Source organism: Ranitomeya imitator, chromosome 1, assembly GCF_032444005.1.
Source record: "Ranitomeya imitator isolate aRanImi1 chromosome 1, aRanImi1.pri, whole genome shotgun sequence".
In the NCBI taxonomy this organism is placed as follows: Eukaryota; Metazoa; Chordata; class Amphibia; order Anura; family Dendrobatidae; genus Ranitomeya; species Ranitomeya imitator.
In genome coordinates, this window is record NC_091282.1 from 1,030,317,155 (window position 1) to 1,030,338,182 (window position 21,028).

General features: G+C 44.8%; 1 protein-coding gene across 2 annotated transcripts in view; it reads left to right on the top strand.

Annotated features, from left to right (window-relative positions):
* Positions 1–13,437, top strand: part of LSM6 (LSM6 homolog, U6 small nuclear RNA and mRNA degradation associated) — a 33,163-nt gene extending 19,726 nt beyond the window's left edge. For both annotated transcript variants that reach the window (XM_069744032.1, XM_069744031.1), the window contains exon 4: positions 13,192–13,437. In XM_069744032.1, coding sequence (XP_069600133.1) covers positions 13,192–13,226 — 35 coding nt within the window. In that variant the 3' untranslated portion in view covers positions 13,227–13,437. The remainder of the gene's footprint in view (positions 1–13,191) is intronic.
* The last annotated feature ends 7,591 nt before the right edge of the window (positions 13,438–21,028 follow it).

A 21,028-nucleotide genomic window follows, 5' to 3' on the forward strand; every position in this document is an offset into this window, starting at 1 on the left:
CTGTTTGGGCACACGTCGGGGCTCGGAAGGGAAGTGGTGACTTTTGAAATGCAGACTTTGATGGAATGGTCTGCGGGCGTCACTTTGCGTTTGCAGAGCCCCTGATGTGCCTAAACAGTAGAAACCCCCCACAAGTGACCCCTCTTTGGAAACTAGACCCTGAAAGGAACTTATCTAGATGTGTGGTGAGCACTTTGAACCCCCAAGTGCTTCACAGAAGTTTACAACGCAGAGCCGTGAAAATAAAAAAAAAAATTTTTCTTTCCTCAAAAATTGTTTTAGCAAGCAATTTTTTATTTTCACAAGGGTAACAGGAGATATTGGACCCCAATAATTGTTGCCCAGTTTGTCCTGAGTATGCTGGTACCCCATATGTGGGGGTAAACCACTGTTTGGGCGCACGTCGGGGCTCGGAAGGGAGGGAGCACCATTTGACTTTTTGAATGAAAGATTGACTGGAATCAATGGTGGCGCCATGTTGCGTTTGGAGACCCCTGATGTGCCTAAACAGTGGAAACCCCTCAACTCTAACTCCAACACTAACCCCAACACATGCATAACCCTAATCCCAACTCTAGCCATAACCACAACCCTAAGGCTATGTGCCCACGTTGCGGATTCGTGTGAGATTTTTCCGCACCACTTTTGAAAAATCCGCAGGTAAAAGGCACTGCATTTTACCTGTGGATTTACCGCGGATTTTCAGTGTTTTTTGTGCAGATTTCACCTGTGGATTCCAATTGAGGGACAGGTGTAAGACGCTGAGGAATCCGCACAAAGAATTGACATGCTGCGGAAAATACAACACAGCGTTTCCGCTCGGTATTTTCCGCACCATGGGCACAGCGGATTTGGTTTTCCATAGGTTTACTTGGTACTTTATACCTGATGGAAAACTGCTACGAATCCACAGCGGCCAATCCGCTGCGGATCCGCAGCCAAATCCGCACCGTGTGCACAAGGCCTAATTCTAACCCTAGTTCTAACCCTAATTCTAGCCGTAGCCGTAACCCTAAGGCCAGGTTCACATTGCGCTAGTAGCAGCCCGTTCAGCACATACGCTAATGGGCTGCTGCTAGCGCAAGTGCCAACGTTTGCATCGCGCTAGCGCAGATAGAGCTAGCAAATGCTCTATCTGCGCTAGCAGTGACGGACCCGGAAACGCTGTAGCCCGTGTCTCCTGGTCCGTCACTTAATGACGGCACATCCCTAGCGTACACCCATTGTGGGCGTGCGCTAGTGATGCGTTTGACATTGCTGTCAATGGCGGCCGTAACGGACTACGTTACACCGCGTTTATGCCGTGGTGTAACGTAGTCCGTCTAACGGACTGCTTAGACGCAGTGTGAACTAACCCTAACCCTAATGGGGCAAAGAAGAAGAAAAAAATTTCTTTATTTTATTTTTGTCCCTACCTATGGGGGTGATAAAGGTGGTGGTGGGGGGGGGAGGTTATTTATTTATTTTTTTATTTTGATCGCTGTGATAATCACAGCGATCAAAATATACTTGTAACGGCCGGCAGATTCCATTTTCCAAGATGGCGGCACTCATGCAGCAGCCGGATGGACACGGGAGGTCGGTAAGTATGATGGGGGGGGGGGGGGAGGGGATCAGACAGCAGGGGGGGGGAGCGGACAGCGGGGGTAGCGGACAGGAGGACGGAGGGGAGCGGAGGACATGAAATGACAGGACGGAGGACCGGAGGGGAGGTGATCGGTGGCGGTGGGGGGGGTCAGATAACTATCTCCAGCCATGGCTGATGCTATTGCAGCATCGGCCATGGCTGGATTGTAATATTTCACCAATTTTCATTGGTGAAATATTACGATCGCTCTGAGTGAAAGTGAAACGTCACTTTCAACAGCCAATCAGAGCGATCGTAGCCACGGGGGCTTTAACCCCCCGGGCTAAAGTACAACTCGTCCTGTCCCTGCAGGCCTGGTGAAATTACAGTTAACCATTTCACCCGGCCTGTAGGAGCCCAATCCGGCCTTGACGCACATGCTGCGTCACAGGTCGGATTGCCACAGGTTTTCATTACGCATACGGTGCGTCAAAGGTCGGGAAGGGGTTAAAATAAGTTCTGGAGGCAGATTCTTATGCAGATCCGTGTCTGCCCATAGATCCAAAGAGCTCCTTTATAAAGAAGTACATAGATTTCTCTGGAATAAGACATCGGATTCAGAACCCTGTTATCAAAGTATTATTTTATTCAGCTTCCCATGACCTATAGCCATATACAGGTCCTTCTCAAAAAATTAGCATATAGTGTTAAATTTCATTATTTACCATAATGTAATGATTACAATTAAACTTTCATATATTATAGATTCATTATCCACCAACTGAAATTTGTCAGGTCTTTTATTGTTTTAATACTGATGATTTTGGCATACAACTCCTGATAACCCAAAAAACCTGTCTCAATAAATTAGCATATTTCACCCATCCAATCAGATAAAAGTGTTTTTTAATAACAAACAAAAAAACCATCAAATAATAATGTTCAGTTATGCACTCAATACTTGGTCGGGAATCCTTTGGCAGAAATGACTGCTTCAATGCGGCGTGGCATGGAGGCAATCAGCCTGTGACACTGCTGAGATGTTATGGAGGCCCAGGATGCTTCAATAGCGGCCTTAAGCTCATCCAGAGTGTTGGGTCTTGCGTCTCTCAACTTTCTCTTCACAATATCCCACAGATTCTCTATGGGGTTCAGGTCAGGAGAGTTGGCGGGCCAATTGAGCACAGTAATACCATGGTCAGTAAACCATTTACCAGTGGTTTTGGCACTGTGAGCAGGTGCCAGGTCGTGCTGAAAAATGAAATCTTCATCTCCATAAAGCATGCTCCAAAATCTCCTGATAGCTAGCTGCATTGACCCTGCCCTTGATGAAACACAGTGGACCAACACCAGCAGCTGACATGGCACCCCACACCATCACTGACTGTGGGTACTTGACACTGGACTTCAGGCATTTTGGCATTTCCTTCTCCCCAGTCTTCCTCCAGACTCTGGCACCTTGATTTCCGAATGACATGCAAAATTTGCTTTCATCAGAAAAAAGTACTTGGGACCACTTAGCAACAGTCCAGTGCTGCTTCTCTGTAGCCCAGGTCAGGCGCCTCTGCCGCTGTTTATGGTTCAAAAGTGGCTTTACCTGGGGAATGCGGCACCTGTAGCCCATTTCCTGCACACGCCTGTGCACGGTGGCTCTGGATGTTTCCACACCAGACTCAGTCCACTGCTTCCCCAGGTTCCCCAAGGTCTGGAATCGGTCCTTCTCCACAATCTTCCTCAGGGTCCGGTCTCCTCTTCTCGTTGTACAGCGTTTTCTGCCACATTGTTTCCTTCCAACAGACTTACCATTGAGGTGCCTTGATACAGCACTCTGGGAACAGCCTATTTGTTGAGAAATTTCTTTCTGGGTCTTACCCTCTTGCTTGAGGGTGTCAATGATGGCCTTCTTGACATCTGTCAGGTCGCTAGTCTTAGGGTACCGTCACACTATACGATTTACCTACGATCACGACCAGCGATATGACCTGGCCGTGATCGTAGGTAAATCGTAGTGTGGTCGCTGGGGAGCTGTCACACAGACAGCTCTCCAGCGACCAACGATGCCGAGGTCCCTGGGTAACCAGGGTAAACATCGGGTAACTAAGCGCAGGACCGCGCTTAGTTACCCGATGTTTACCCTGGTTACAAGCGTTAAACTAAAAAAAAACAAACAGCACATACTTACATTCTGGTGTCCGTCAGGTCCCTTGCAGTCTGCTTCTCGCACTCAGTGACTGCCGGCCGTAAAGTGAAAGTGAAAGCACAGCCGCTGTGCTCTGCTTTCACTTTACGGCCGGCAGTCACAGTGCGGGAAGCAGACGGCAAGGGACCTGACGGACACCAGAATGTAAGTATGTGCTGTTTGTTTTTTTTAGTTTAACGCTTGTAACCAGCGTAAACATCGGGTAACTAAGCGCGGTCCTGCGCTTAGTTACCCGATGTTTACCCTGGTTACAAGTGAATGCATCGCTGGATCGCATCGCTAGATCGGTGTCACACACACCGATCTAGCGATGACAGCGGGAGATCCAGCGATGAAAGAAAGTTCTAAACGATCTGCTACGACGTACGATTCTCAGCAGGATCCCTGATCGCTGCTGCGTGTCAGACACAGCGATATCGTAACGATATCGCTGGAACGTCACGAATCGTACCGTCGTAGCGATCAAAATGTTATAGTGTGACGGTACCCTTACCCATGATGGGGGTTTTGAGTAATGAACCAGGCAGGGAGTTTATAAAAGCCTCAGGTATCTTTTGCATGTGTTTAGAGTTAATTAGTTGATTCAGAAGATTAGGGTAATAGGTCGTTTAGAGAACCTTTTCTTGATATGCTAATTTATTGAGACAGGTTTTTTGGGTTATCAGGAGTTGTATGCCAAAATCATCAGTATTAAAACAATAAAAGACCTGACAAATTTCAGTTGGTGGATAATGAATCTATAATATATGAAAGTTTAATTGTAATCATTACATTATGGTAAATAATGAAATTTAACACTATATGCTAATTTTTTGAGAAGGACCTGTAGATGGTTCCCATGACCATGGCCATATAGATGGTTTTGGAGGGCTGATCCTTGTGACAGATTCTCTTTAAAGGGAAGGTGCCACCAGTTTTTTTGTATTTTGTTTTTTTGTGAAATTAAGCTTAAAATAGTAATTAAAATGTATTAATGCAATGTTTGCACTGTTTGCAAACATTTCTATATGAAAAATATTATATATTTTTCTACAAATATACATATTTACCACTAGGGGGAGCATTTTCCGTTTTAGACCTCAAGCAGCTATAGTAAGATTTAGCAGCTCTGCCCCAGGGATATTAGACCACCCAAAAGGGGAGGGAAATGGTGATGTCAGCAGTTACTGCCCCAACAGTAAGAATGAAGAGCAGCATCACAGGGCAGAGCCATTTTGTGTGTGACTGCCCTGTGACCTGCTATCACCAGCAGTTACTGCAGCGGAGTCACAGCTAGTTTACAGAGGAGCAGAACACAGTGGGCTCAGCAGCATCTGGACCCAAGAAGAGTGAAGACATGTGGTGTGCATGGAGCAGCATTAGGAGCTGTCTGGGAGCTCCAGCTCTGCAGTGAATAGCCAGGCATTATGGAGGGAGGGGAGAGATGCATTGTATGGCTAAGGCCGGGGTCACACTAGACCGCAATACGGACGAGTGCAATGCGATAAAAAAAATCGCATAGCGCTCGTCCCAATGTTAATCTATGGGGCAGCTCCCATCATCCGATATTTTCTCGGCCGTATTCAGGATCCGAGTGAAATCGCAGCATGCTGCAATTCTCAGCGTATCTCGGCCAAGAATCGACAATGAAAGTCTATGGGGGCGAGAAAAAATCGCACAGCACACGGACCATCAGTGTGACGTGCGAGAAATTCTCAGGCATTGGGCAGGTGACAGGAAAGGCTCAACCATTATTTGCTCATTTTGCAAGTGTGTGAGAAAATCTCACCATACGGATGTCACACGGATGCCAAACGGATCATTGGATGCGAGAAAATCGCATCCTCGCACTGCACACAGATCACTGTTTTGGTAACATTTGTGCGATTCTCGTCCGTCAAAAACGGACCGTTTTTTTATACGTTGTGTGTGTCCCCGGCCTAAGAGTGACTGATGGGAGAGAAAGAGACGTGAAGTATGATGAGTGAGACACATAAGGAGTGTGATGGGGAGATACACCTTGAGGCTGTGTGCACACGTTCAGGATTTTTTGCATATTTTTGCGTTTGTTCGCTATAAAAATGTGATAAAAACAATTTAAAAATGCATACATATGCATCCCATCATTTATAATGCATTCCGCATTTTTTGTGCATATGTTGCATTTTTTCTGGGGGAAAAACGCATCGCAGTAAAAAACGCAACATGTTCTGCGCATGTCGTGTTTCCTCCTTTGATGTGGGCTTTGGCGGTGAGCCCACATCAAAGTCACGACATGTCGGCTGTTTTGTACAGCTGACATGTGCGCGCAATAGCGGCAGGTGAAATCGCAATTCACCCGCCGCTATTAACCTGTTAAATGCCGCTGTCAAATGCTGACAGCGGCATTTAACTACCGCTTCCAGCCGCGCGACCAGAAATGAGCGCATCGTCCACCCCCGTCACATGATCAGGGGTTGGCGATGCGTCAGGATGGTAACCATAGAGGTCCTTGAGACCTCTATAGCTACTGATGCCGGCCTGCTGTGAGCGCCCCCCTGTGGTCTGCACTCATAGCAAGCCTGTAATTCAGCTACGGAGCAGCAATCTGATGATCGCTGCTATGTAGCTGAGCCGATCGAGTTGTGCCAGCTTCTAGTTTCCCATGGAGGCTATTGATGCATGGCAAATGTAAAAAAAAATGTTTTTAAAAATATGAAAAAAAAATAATTAAAGTTTAAATCACCCCCCTTTTGCCCCATCAAAAATAAAACAATAAAAAAATCAAACCTACACATATTTAGTATCGCCGCGTTCAGAATCGCCCAATCTGTCAATAAAAAAAAACATGACTGACATGTGCCCGCAATAGCGGCAGGTGAGATCGCGATTCAACCGTTCCTCTGTATGTGTTTTCCGTCCGGCGGAAACAGCGGTTTTGACGGATCCTGCAAAAAACGGATGAAACGTGTGGCCATCCGGCTCTAATACAACTCAATGAGAAAATAACGGATCCGGTGAAAAAAAAACTTATCTGGCAGAAAAAAAAAGGGAAATTGTGGGAGAAAACGGATCCGGCGGGAAAAAACGGATCCGGCGGAAAAAAACGGATCCGGCGGGAAATAATGGATCCGGTGGAAAAAACGGATCTGGCGGAAAAAAACGGATTCTGCAAATGTGCTCGCAGGATGCGTTTTTTTCCCATAAACTTGTATTAGCGACAGATCGTGACGGATGGCCACACGTCGCGTCCGTCGTGCAACGGATCCGTCGTGTTTTGGCGGACCGTCGGCACGAAAAAACGTTCAAGTGAACTTTTTTTTGTCCAGCGCGTCCGCCATTTTCTACCGCGCATGCGCTGCCAAAACTCCGCCCCCTCCTTCCAGACTTCAGAATGGGCAGTGGATGTGTTGAAAAACTGCATCCGCTGCCCACGTCGGGCACAAATTTCACAACGTGCGTCGGTACGTCGGCCCGACGCATAGCGACGGACTCGTACCGACGCAAGTGTGAAAGAGGCCTTTATGAGGGTTGAATTTTTAAAAAAAAAAAAAAAAAACCGCGTGGGCGCCCGTGCAATTTTCTGCGCCAGAGGGGGAAAGCCAACGGCCGGGGGCCAATATCTGTAGCCTGCTATGAATATCAGCCCGCAGCTGTCTGTATAGCCTTTACTGGCTATTAAAATAGGGGGACCCCCAAAAAAAAATTGCGTGGGGTCCCCCTATATTTTATAGCCAGAAAGGCTACGCAGACAGCTGCAGGCTGATATTCATAGCCTAGAGAGGGGCCATGGATATTGCCCCCCCCCCCCAGGCTACAAATACCAGTCCGCAGCCGCCCCAGAAATGGCGCATCTGTAAGATGCGCCAATTCCGGCCCTTAGCCCCTCTCTTCCCACTCCCGTGTAGCGATGAGATATGGGGTAATGAAGGGTTAATGTCACCTTGCTATTGTAAGGTGACATTAAGCCGGGTTAATAACGGAGAGGCGTCAATAAGACGCCTATCCGTTATTAATCCAATAGTAAGGGTTAAAAAAAACACGCACACATTAGGAAAAAAGTATTTTAATCTTTATTTCACCATACTTACCATACTTCAGCGCCTGCAAAAAACGTAAAATAATAAACCGTATACTACCTGTCCGCCGTAGTCCAATTAATATCGAGTGTTCCACGACGATCTCCCCTATAGAACAGTGACATCAGGTGATTTCACTGCTCTATAGGACCCTCAGTGACACACTGACAGGAGACAATGCCTCCTACAGTGCATCACTGAGAGGTTACCTTAGGACAAAGGCTCACTTTATGGCAATTGCTGCCTGGGAAAATTTCTCATACAGCAATGGCATAAAGTGAGACTAGGGACTTTTTTTTTTTTTTTACAGTGGCGGAGGAATACAGTGGTGGAAGGATACCTTCCTGCTGTCATTGTGTTCCTGGAGCCTCTAGAGAGCAGTCGCATTATCTGATGCTGCTGCTCTCCACGGGAGATCGCCGTGGGACACTCGTGGATTTCTGCGGACAGGGAGTATATTGGTTGTTTGTTTTTTTTAATATTTTTTTTACAGATGACACTGGCTTCGGGGAACAAAGTGACAAGTAATGGTGAGTATGAAATCTATGTTTAATGTACTGTATGTCTATATGTATGTAATGTATGAATGTATTGTATGTAGCATGTATGTATGGAGTTTTTTTTTTTTTCATTCAACACATTAGCCGGATGATGGGACTATTACTGTCCCATAATTGGCTAATGTGTCACTCACTGTCATTGTAGCAGGCATCGTCCGATGGGACTTGTAGTCCCATCGGACGATGCTTGCTTACACGCATAGAGCCCCCCCACGCCGCACAGAGACCCCCCCCCCCACTCCGCACAGAGACCCCCCCCCCCCCACTCCGCACAGAGACCCCCCCCCCCCCCCCACGCCGCACAGAGACCCCCCCCCACGCCGCACAGAGACCCCCCCCCCACGCCGCACAGAGACCCCCCCCCCCACGCCGCACAGAGACCCCCCCACGCCGCACAGAGAGGGAGAGCGACACAGGGGGAGAGTGCAGTTTACCGGAGATCACTGGGACTGTGGGGAGGCGGAGACAGAGCAGAGGGAAGCACACAGCAGAGTGTGAGAGCAGATGTCTGCCCAGAACGTGCAGTGCCTGGAGTACAGAGGAGCAGTGAGGGCTTCTTCTCTCCTGTGATAGAGAGCAAGTGGAGCTCGGCAGATAGCACAGGGCTCTAATAAAATGGCAGCTAGTCACACCTACAGCAGTGAGTTGTGCAGCCCACAGAGGCGTGCCCAGCTCACTGCTAATGCTGCTGCAATGTTACAGATAGGGTCCGAGCGGGTCTATTATCTCCTATGTCCATGGGGTGCCGTAATCTGACACTGATAGTGACGTGCTACTGCTGCAAAACCAAGATGTCAGCCCCCAGTGCATTCTTTCTACTCATATAACACACGGAATCTGTTTTACATGCATTCATATCTGGGTTATAACAGCATGTTATGCTACATTACATTGATTAATTAATGATCTACAAACGCGGTACCTTCCCTTTTACCTTGGGACATTGCACAGGATTTACCTAGTCTCCATTAGAATATGCTGAAAAAAATGCTGAAAGTGACAAGCTGCAGTTGGCAAAAAAGGCAGCAGTTTTCCAAATCAGTCGGGGAAAAAACTGTGTGCATAAGATTTCTGAAATCTCATACTTTGCTCATACTGTAAAATGCAGTTTTTTAAATTGCCAAAAAAAAAGCTTCAAAATGCAGCGTGTGAACGTAGCCTTAGAAACAACTGTGAAAAGTCAAGATGTGTATGTAGAGAAGATGAAAACCTGTAAAAACACACTACTTCTTAGTTAAGTCTGTGCTGGACTATAAAATAATCACATCTGTTATCTTGCACTGTGAAAGCAATAGTCCATTAAAAGCAATGCCCAAATTGCAGTTTTTATGAACCTCCCAGATTAAAAAAAAAAAGTAATTAACACAGTCAAAATAATACCAATTATTACTTAGTCATACAACTGAAAACAAGCGGTTTTACAGCTTTAACATAAAAATGATAATTCTCTGGGTCTTTTTAGTATGGCAGTGCAAAATATATGCAACCACAATTGCAAAAAGTTGGGACATTATGTAAAGGAAACAAGAATACAATGATTTGGAAAACTTTATAGCCATATTTTGTTCACAACAGGACATACATCATATCAGAAGGTGAAAGTTTAGACCTTTTTCTTTTCATTTGAAAAAATTTACTCATTTAGCAATTGATGGCAGCAACACATCTCAAAAAATTGTATTTAGATACCAGTGGCGCTTGCTACACTGAATCCTTGCAGCAGATACTGACACCGTGCCACTCATCTGTGTCGTGTTCTAAATATAATATAAATAATGATATATCCGCGCTAGGAATAATCCCCCTTTTTTAATAATATAAAGCAATAGTCAAAAAAGGCCCCTCTTATTTAGATTATCAGATAATCCTAGTTATATGTAGGATTTTACCTTATAGACACCCACTAGGCTCTCAGCAGTGTAAATCTCATCAAAGAATAGATGCTAAGGAATAAACGTATAAAATATCGTTCAATAGTATGAGGGCGCATAGACTAATGTAAAAAAGTATAAAACCGCATGGAACACACATAAATTTTAGAGAAAGTCCTGAGGTATTGCTAGGAAGGCATTACCTCATCTGACCCGGTTTGCTCCTCCACTCGTTGGTTTTTGTAATGATTATCTGTGTGATAGATCCAAATATCCAAGTGGGTTTGTTGCCGAAAATAGTGCGGATAGTGAGCGCTGCCCCGGCCAGTGGCAGAACTCACCAGAAGCCGTCACTTGTGGTCAGTAGCATGGAGTAGATGCGCGCTGTATTGAATAGCCGCTCGGTCTCCTGACAATGCAGGACCTTGCGTGACGTCACGGTCACGTGATGGCACACGTGACTGGCTACGAATAGCGCAATGGACTAATTCCAACGCGTTTCGGAATAAGCGCATTCCTTCCTCAGGGAAGTTCCATACAGTTTTATACTTTTTTACATTAGTCTTTGCGCCCTCATACTATTGAACGATATTTTGTACGTTTATTCCTTAGTATCTATTCTTTGAGATTTACACTGCTGAGAGCTTAGTGGGTGCAGGAAAAGTTGAAGGTCTTCACTGTGTCTATAAGGTAAAATCCCACATCTCAAAAAAATGTTGGGACAGGGTGAACAAGAGTGGAAAAGTGAGCGGTACTGATGAGAACTGGAGGGTGAATTTTAAACTAAGTCACATGGCTGTGAATAAAAAAAGCATGTTGGGGAGGCAGAGTCTCTGAGAAGCAAAGATGGTCAGAGGGACCCCAATCTGTGAATGATGGTCTAAAAAAATTGTAGAACAATTTCATAAAAATATTCCTCAATGTATAATTGCAAAGACTTTGAATATCCCACCATCTATAGTACATAATATCATCAGAGTCAGATTCCGGAGAAATCCAGGTGCACAAGGCTGATTGTCAGTATTGAAATCTTGTGATCTATGGGAACTCAGGCCACACTGCTTTAACTCCTTCGTGACCCAGCTATTTTGAACGTTTTTATTTTATTATTTTGCTCCCCTTCCAAGGGCCTTAATTTTTTTTAACACCCATATTTCTATAGGAAAGCTTGTATTTTGAGGGACGAGTTGTATTTTTGGAATGACACAATTCATTTTGTCATGTGATGCACTGGAATGTGGGAAAAAAATTCCCAGTGCGTTGAAATAGCAAAAGTGCAATTCCACAATTGTTTTTTTGGGGTTCTTTGTTTTCCACATTCAATGTTTGCTAAAACTGGCTTGCCAATATGATTCTCTAGGTCAGTACTATTACACAGATGCCAAACGTATAGGTTTTTTAAGTGGTAAAAAAAAATTCAGAAAACTGTAGCAAAAAAACATGCAAAGGCTGATGTTTTTACTGGTAACATTTTGGAGTAGGTATGTTTTCCAAAAAAGAAATGGGACCCACACACCATTTAACAAATTAAAGGGCCACTGTCACCCCCTCCAGCCGTTATAAACTAAAAGCCACCTTGTGCAGCAGTAATGCTGCATTCTAACAAGGTGGCTCTTTTAGTTTTTGGTGCATTTATTCCCAAAATAGTGTTTTATAACTTCTCCAAAATACCTGTCTTTAGACAGGGAGGCAGGTCTTAACCCCCCTGCTTGAAACGCCACACTGCCATCACTCAAATCTTCAGGGGCGTCGCCCCCTCCGCGCTGTTTTCCCATGAAATCCGGCGCCTGCTCTATTTAGTACTGGCCGGTGCAGGCGCAGTCTGCAAGACTGGATGTGACATCAGACGGCCAGAGCTCACTGCGCCTGGCTGCACTAGCCAGCTTGGTCTCAGTACACAGTTCAGCAGCCTGAACTCTACAAAAAAAATTAGTACTTTTTTAATGTAACATAAAAACATCTAACTTTCACCTTCTGATCTGTGTTCTATGTTCTGTTGTGAATAAAATATGGCTATAAAAGATTTCCAAATCATTGCATTCTTGTTTCCTTTACATGTTACCCAGCATTTCTACTTTTTTTTTTTTTTTTTAATTTGGGATGTACATTTTAAAATATTCATATGTGGTAAGGGAACAGAAAAATATAGTACTCTTTGGACAAATATATTGTAACTAGATGGTGGCCCGATTCTAACGCATCGGGTATTCTAGAATATGCATGTCCACGTAGTATATTGCCTAGCCACATAGTATATTGCACAGCGATGGAGTATACAGCAGAGAGCCACGTAGTATAGAGACTTAAAAAATATATATATATATATATATATATATATATATATATATATATATATATATATATATATATATATATATATATATTCCCCTTCCGAAGGCCCATTGAAGTCCTGCTATACTCACCATCCACCGCCTTTCCCACTCCTCGGGATGCTCCCAGGATCGCTCCATTGCAAGCGTCAGCTTCCGGTCCCAGGGCTGGTATGAGCAGGACCTGTGACGTCGCGGTCACATGACCGTGACGTCACGGCAGGTCCTTGTCGCACACCAGCCCTGGGACCGGATGTTGCCACTTCTGGTGGGATGATGTAATTCGTCAGTCACCTTACCTTGCTATCAGTGGCTATACTGTGGATTTAATGCTGATATTTGGCGAAGATTTCATACCAAAAATACAGTAACTGAAAGTGAATCGGGTTTATTGATCCAATTGATCTGCTATGGAAAAATCATCTTCATATGTTTTGGGCTTGCCCCATTTTCAGATTTCTACCACACACAGTCGTTCCACATATTCTGCTGAAGAAAATATACCCAGAGTGCTAGAAAACCAAAAATCTAGCAAATGCAATTATTTTTTTGGCTGGCTGATTTGTACCATTTTATGTTATGTATGCTTCTACTACTAATGTGATTTATTTTTCTCTTCTTTATAGTGTTGTATATAAGTACGCAGAAGAGAAGAATGTGAATTTGGCCTTGGATGTATTTTTTTTTTCCTTAGTTTTATATGGCGAACTCGCTTCGTATTTTGAAAGAGAAAAAATGTTCGGATAGTTTCTCTGAAATGACTGAAATGTGGAAGAAACAATTTTTCTTCTTAATTTAGAAAAATCCTCCTTTGTGGAATTTTTTTTTAATGCTGTTCATTGCACAGTGAAATAAACAAATTATGAGAAGTATGTGAATTATTTGTTGCATCTTGTTTGCTGTTATGAAATATTCATGCCATGTTAGTCGTGCATTTATACAGAAATCAGAACTATTTTGGAATCTGAGGATTACATTACTTTTGTAGGGAATGAAGAAAATCTAGTAGGATTTTTTTTTTTTTTACATTTTACGATGTGTTCTGGTTTTCAGAAAACCCTTTAGTGAAAGCTGTAACTTTTCTAGTAGGATATAAAGACAACTCTCAAGTAAGAAAGTAACGCTGCCTTAGGGCTCATTCTCATATGCAAGAAATTCGGATGAGTCTCGCATGTCAGTACCCAGCACTCGGATCGGAGCGTGCAGCCGCGTAGCAATACATGCAGCCGCACGCTCTGCTCCTGAGTGCCGGCGGCATTGTCGGGTATTGACGTGTGAGACTCATCTGAGTTTCTCACATGTGAGAATGAGCCCTTAGTAGAAGAATCGTGCTTTTTCTTCAGCACAAGATAGACATGCATTTCAACAGTAGAAGATGTGAGGAAGTCCACTAGTACAAGCCTTTGCTTGCATGAGGAGGCAGATATTAAGGGACAGCGCAGGAGCAGCTGAATACTCCCATCCGCCGCTCCTGCTCACGCGGTTAGCGGCAGCAAGTGTTAGAGTAGTAGTCCCATCTGCTGACACCAGTGACAGGAGGTATAACTTTATACCTCCGATCACAGCTGAGCGCTTGCGCTGTCTTCTGTCAGTGTGGGAAGCGCGGATCTTCTGACTGGTGGGGATGATTTCACCGCCAATCAGGCACATAACAGCGCAGCAAACACTGGATGCTCAGGCCCCCTATTCAAGTGAATGAGGTTCGGGTACTGTTCTGGTACCCAAACGTTTTGAAACTGTTCAGCCAGACCCGACCCATGTCCCTTGTAGTTCCCAGTTCTTCCCCTTCCTAATCATCTCCTTCTTTACCCCACCTTCTTCCCTCTCCCTCCCTTCTATTAGTATTAATTACATTGTTTTGTATTGGATTATAAAAGCTTCAGTAAAAATTCAGTTGAGAAAAAAAAAACTCACTGCCTAATTGTACAGTGTACGTACCTTTCTCCCTATCCATCTATCTTATTACAGTAGTACATGATTAGTCAGTCGATGAGCAAAAGATAAACTTTATTGCTAGAGTTGGTGTTCTGATGCTTTGTTACTTTTATTTATTGTATCAGTGGATTTCCTGCAGAAGGACATTATGCTGAGGTTGCGTGAGCGTAGGGGCGGGCTTTAGTTGGCATTACAAGTTGTGTTCACTGCTGGCTTGCACACCAGCACAAGGGATGATGGGAAATGTAGTTAGAAGGGAGCAGAGGATCCTGAAAAAGTGATGGATGTAACAGAGGGCAGAGGAAGTAAAGCAGGAGGGTACAAAACATCATGGTAATTGGCAGAAAAAGTGTTGATCCAGGGAACTAGTCTGATTGCCGTATGTGGAGTCGGGAAGGAATTTTCTCTTTCCCCCATGACGACACCACGGAGAGAGGGATCCGCCCTCTGGGACAAGAAACCTACAGGTGAAAAAGTCGGTACCTCTCTCCCACATCAGTTCAGTTTCCTGTCCCTGACGGGGAACCTACAGCATACCTAATCGTTGTGGGATGCCGGGGGTCCATCTGGCCGATCTAGGCAGCGGGGAGCCCTGCCTCGGACCTGGTGGTTTCTTCTCTCCCCGAAGGCCACGATTCTGGGGTCGGCGGGCCCCGTGCGTGTGCAGAGGGAGAGGCAGTGAAGCGGATCCAGTCTGCCTCTCCCTAGAGACTACAATAGCTGGTAATTGGTGGCGGTGGTCACCTGGTGCTATGCCGCCGATCCACCTGTGGCCCAGGAGAGGATGGTGGCGGCGGCTACCTACAGGGAAGCGCCGCGACGAACGGGGCATCGGTGGCTGCTTCCAATGCTCCCTCCTTGAGGCCAGATGCCGGGAAAGTGAGCCGCGCGTGTGAGCTGGCCGCAAGGCATCTCTGGGAAATCCAGAGGGGGGGGGTGTTTTCAGGGTGGCGCACTGCATTACTGGGTAATTGGTGCTGCGGTGCGCCGCCCGCATGGAGGGGATTAAGACGGGCAATTGCAGGATTTGGTGCTTGAGTGATCAAGAGCAACCAGCTGAGCAGGCCCTGCAGTCCCCTCCAAAGAAGCATCGCCATCACCGGCAGCAGCGACATCAGCAAGGAGATGCCTCTTTCCAGCATCGCAGTTCAGGATCCCAGCGCAGCAGAGGCTCCGGTGGAAAGACAAGCAGCGGTTCAAGTGGTGGAAACAACTCCTTCTCCAGAACCGGTATTCCCCTTACAGCAGGTGGGTAAGTGACCGCCATGAAAGTTCATCTTCTAATTGGGGTTTATTGTGTCTTAGGGAAAGAAGTGTACAGCAAAATCCAGGCACAGAGTATGTGCGATCTGCTCTGCGGAGCTACCCACTACGTGGGTGAAAAAGCTCTGTACTACATGCATAGAAAATATATTCACAAACAATTGCTCAAAATAACTAAACCCATCTATCTAGAGGGTGCTGCACCACTAAATAACATGACATCTCACTAACGGGTGACCAGACGTTAAATAATCTCCACAGTGGTACTTGAATAAAATCAATTTTTTATTAAACCAGATTAAAACGCAAATGGTACATTACAAGAAGGGTACATAGTCCAGAAAGGAGGGACTTCACTTCCATAGGATATTTCTAAAACAGTGGCTGCATACATGAGAACCTAATATTAAATTCCTCCTAATGGAATACCTGAATGAATGGCAGGTACAGTTAGGGCCAGAAATATTTGGACAGTGACACAATTTTCGCGAGTTGGGCTCTGCATGCCACCACATTGGATTTGAAATGAAATCTCTACAACAGAATTCAAGTGCAGATTGTAACGTTTAATTTGAAGGGTTGAACAAAAATATCTGATAGAAAATGTAGGAATTGTACACATTTCTTTACAAACACTTCACATTTTAGGAGGTCAAAAGTAATTTGACAAATAAACATAACCCAAACAAAATATTTTTATTTTCAATATTTTGTTGCAAATCCTTTGGAGGCAATCACTGCCTTAAGTCTGGAACCCATGGACATCACCAAACGCTGGGTTTCCTCCTTCTTAATGCTTTGCCAGGCCTTTACAGCCGCAGCCTTCAGGTCTTGCTTGTTTGTGGGTCTTTCCGTCTTAAGTCTGGATTTGAGCAAGTGAAATGCATGCTCAATTGGGTTTAGATCTGGAGATTGACTTGGCCATTGCAGAATGTTCCACTTTTTGGCACTCATGAACTCCTGGGTAGCTTTGGATGTATGCTTGGGGTCATTGTCCATCTGTACTATGAAGCGCCGTCCAATCAACTTTGCAGCATTTGGCTGAATCTGGGCTGAAAGTATATCCCGGTACACTTCAGAATTCATCCGGCTACTCTTGTCTGCTCTTATGTCATCAATAAACACAAGTGACCCAGTGCCATTGAAAGCCATGCATGCCCATGCCATCACGTTGCCTCCACCATGTTTTACAGAGGATGTGGTGTGCCTTGGATCATGTGCCGTTCCCTTTCTTTTCCAAACTTTTTTCTTCCCATCATTCTGGTACAGGTTGATCTTTGTCTCATCTGTCCATAGAATACTTTTCCAGAACTGAGCTGGCTTCTTGAGGTGTTTTTCTGCAAATTTAACTCTGGCCTGTCTATTTTTGGTATTGATGAATGGTTTGCATCTAGATGTGAACCCTTTGTATTTACTGTCATGGAGTCTTCTCTTTACTGTTGACTTAGAGACAGATACACCTACTTCACTGAGAGTGTTCTGGACTTCAGTTGATGTTGTGAACGGGTTCTTCTTCACCAAATTAAGTATGCGGCGATCATCCACCACTGTTGTCATCCGTGGACGCCCAGGCCTTTTTGAGTTCCCAAGCTCACCAGTCAATTCCTTTTTTTCTCAGAATGTACCCAACTGTTGATTTTGCTATTCCAAGCATGTCTGCTATCTCTCTGATGGATTTTTTATTTTTTTTCAGCCTCAGGATGTTCTGCTTCACCTCAATTGAGAGTTCCTTTGACCGCATGTTGTCTGCTCACAGCAACAGCTTCCAAATGCAAAACCACACACCTGGAATCCACCCCTGACCTTTTAACTACTTCATTGATTACAGGTTAACGAGGGAGACGCCTTCAGAGTTAATTGCAGCCCTTAGAGTCCATTGTCCAATTACTTTTGGTCCCTTGAAAAAGAGGACGCTATGCATTACAGAGCTATGATTCCTAAACCCTTTCTCCGATTTGGATGTGGAAACTATCATATTGCAGCTGGGAGTGTGCACTTTCAGCCCATATTTATATATATAATTGTATTTCTGAACATGTTTTTGTAAACCGCTAAAATAACAAAACTTGTGTCACTGTCCAAATATTTCTGGCCCTAACTGTATGTCTTCCAACCAGAGACTTGAAAGCAGTTCCTAAATGCCAGGCATATATGTGTAAACACAGGTAACTCTATTGACTCATGTTTGGGTAAATCTCAGTTTATCCCTAATATGCCCTGGTATGTAACAATCTGTGAGGATGGCAAAGTATAGATTAATAATGGTAAATTATGTACCTCCTAAGCAGTCACGTGAAATTCCTCGGCGTCCCTCTGCTGCTCCGACGCACGTTTCGCAATGCTTCTTTGGCATTGCGAAATGCGCATTGGGGCAGAGGGACGCCGAGGAATTTCACGTGACTGCTTGAGGTACATAATTTACCATTATTAATCTATACTTTGTGTGTCATCCTCACAGATTGTTAGATGTTGCTATTGCAAAAGCGTCCAAAAAAATTGCTTTTTGAAGACATGGGTACTCTGAAGGACCCCATAGACAAAAAGGCTGAGATATATTTAAATGGCTCTTGGGAGGCTGCCGGGGGAGGATTGAAACCAGCCATAGCCGCCACGTGTACTGCCAGAGCCTTAATGGTGTGGCTAGACCACCTAGAGTCACAAAACATAAATCCAACAGAGAATCAATTTTGAACTCTGTCTCAATAATGAAAGGAGAAGCTGCGTTCTTAGCGGACGCCTTTATAGACTCAGGCTAGCGGCAAGTTCTGCTTCCTTTTCAAACGCGGCAATAAGAGCTTTATGGCTCAAGTGCTGGCCGGGAGACCTACAAACAAAAGCTAAACTATGCTCCATTCCCTGCGAAGGAGAATTGTTATTTGGGCCAACCCTAGACTACATTCTTGATAAAGCAGTGGATAAGAAAAAGGCCTTCCCGGGGTTTCCCAACTAGTCCTATAGACGGCCCTTTCGGAGCAGGAGATTTATACACAGGAAGCCCCCTAAAAATCAAAAGGAGGGATGGGAGGACAAAAGATTTATGGGGAAAGGCTTCATTTTCAACAAACCCGACAACCAAAAACAACCCCAATGAAGGTGTGTCCCAGGTGGGAGGGAGGTCAACCTACTTCCAGCCTGAGAAAAAATATCGGGGAGCGTATGGATATTAAACCTAATAAGAACAGGGCTAAAGCTGAAATTCTATACTGTCCCATCCCATCACTTTGTCATAACCCGCAAAAGAAAGTAGAGGCAAAACAGCTAGCCCTCCAAAAAGAAATAGTCTTTAACAAAGAACGTCCTGCAGGAAGTCCCACATGGGGAGAAAGGCACGGGATTTTACTCCCCTCTATTTCTTCGGACAAAACCGGATGGAACTTACAGGACAATCATAAATTTGAAAAGACTGAACAAATACTTGGTGACTCAAAGTTTCAAAATGGAGACAATAAAAATGTGTGAGAACGCTTTATCCGTCTTGCTTCATGACTGTCATCGATTTAAAAAGACGCATATTACCATGTGCCCATCCACTTGGATCACCAGAGATTCCTCAGGGTGGCGGTAATGATTCAAGGGGAGTTAAAATATTACCACTTCAGAGCCCCCCCTTCGGCCTAGCCATATCCCCGAGGGTGTTTACGAAACTAATGGCGGAGGTCATGGCTCGCATAAGAGAGCAAAATATACTAATGGTTCCATATCTGGACGACCTCCTGGTAAGTCCTCTCTCCATTGTCCTCTCTTCATTGCAGTCAACAGCTGGACAAAGTGATGACATCCCTGACAAATCTAGGTTGGATGTTGAACCTAGCATAATCCAGAATCCTCCCAACCCAAGTACAAAAGTACTTGGGGATAACGATAGACTCAAACGTGACACAACTAGTAGCACAACTGAGGGGATCCCCGGTCATCACCTTGCACAAAGCAATGTCCATACTAGGATCAAGGACCGCTGTATTCCAGCGGTCCAATGGGCCCAAAGTCATACCAGGGATCTCCAATGGGAGACACTAGAAGCAGTCTCGCTTAAAGGGAGATTTAGAAAAGCAATAATCTCAAAAACAATACATTCTCTAGCTTGGTGGGTGGTTCCGGGCAACCTAGCAAGGGGTGTCCCTTGGGTATGGCCAATATCTATAACACTGGCCACAGACGAGAGCCCCTGGGGTTGGGGGGGCTCATCTAGACCAGATTGCTCGAGGTCCTTGTGCAGGCATGTACTACGAAGGACAGAGAATGAACTTCAATCCAATATTGCAGCCAGCATGCAGCCAGCGGGTAAGGAAAGGGTGAATCAAACACCCGAAAACCCCGCCCCTATGGCTGAAAATTGTTCCCTCCAAATTCAGGTGGCAGTCCCTTTTAAGTAGGAAACCTGTGACTACTAGGGTGTACGGGAAGGTTTGGAGGAGATTTTTGTCAGTCTCGGGTGCTAGTTTCTACGGGGAGATTCCAATCAAAAAAGTGTTAGAGTTCCTTCAGAAGGGGTTGGAAAAGGGGTTAGCAACAAGCACACTTAAAGTACAAGTGGCAGCACTAGGAGCCCTTTACTACTGCGACTTAGCGGTAAATCGCTGGGTAATGAGATTTATTAAACCCTCAAGTAGATCTAGACCCATTTTCCACAGCACTACGCCTCCCTGGGATCTAAACTTGGTACTCTCTGCATTGACCAGAGCACCCTTCGAGCCTTTTTCACAAGCCTCTCTAAAAATCGTATCCCCCAAAACCTCTCTTCTCGTAGCACTAAGGGTGGTTTCACATTTGCGTGTTTTGTTTTTTTGCGGTAAAAAACTCAAAAAAGCATACATTTTTTCCCCTATACTTAACATTAAAAACGCATGCGGTTTTTTTGCATGTGTTTTGACGCGTTTTTGCAACGCATGCATTTTTTCTATGCATGCGTTTTGTTGCAGAAATGCAACATGTAGTAATTTTAGCGGCGTTTTTTTGCCGCGAAAAAAAAACGCATGCTTTTTTTTCGCGGTAAAAAAACCTATTGATGTCTATGTAAACGCATGCGTTTTTAAGCACATGCGTTTGCATGCGTTTTTATAGAAAAACACAAGAATACACACTTATAAGCCATCCCCCCTAACCCAAACTCTAACCCAAACTCTAACCCAAACTCTAACCCAAACTCTAACCCAAACTCTAACCCAAACTCTAACCCAAACTCTAACCCAAACTCTAACCCAAACTCTAACCCAAACTCTAACCCAAACTCTAACCCAAACTCTAACCCAAACTCTAACCCAAACT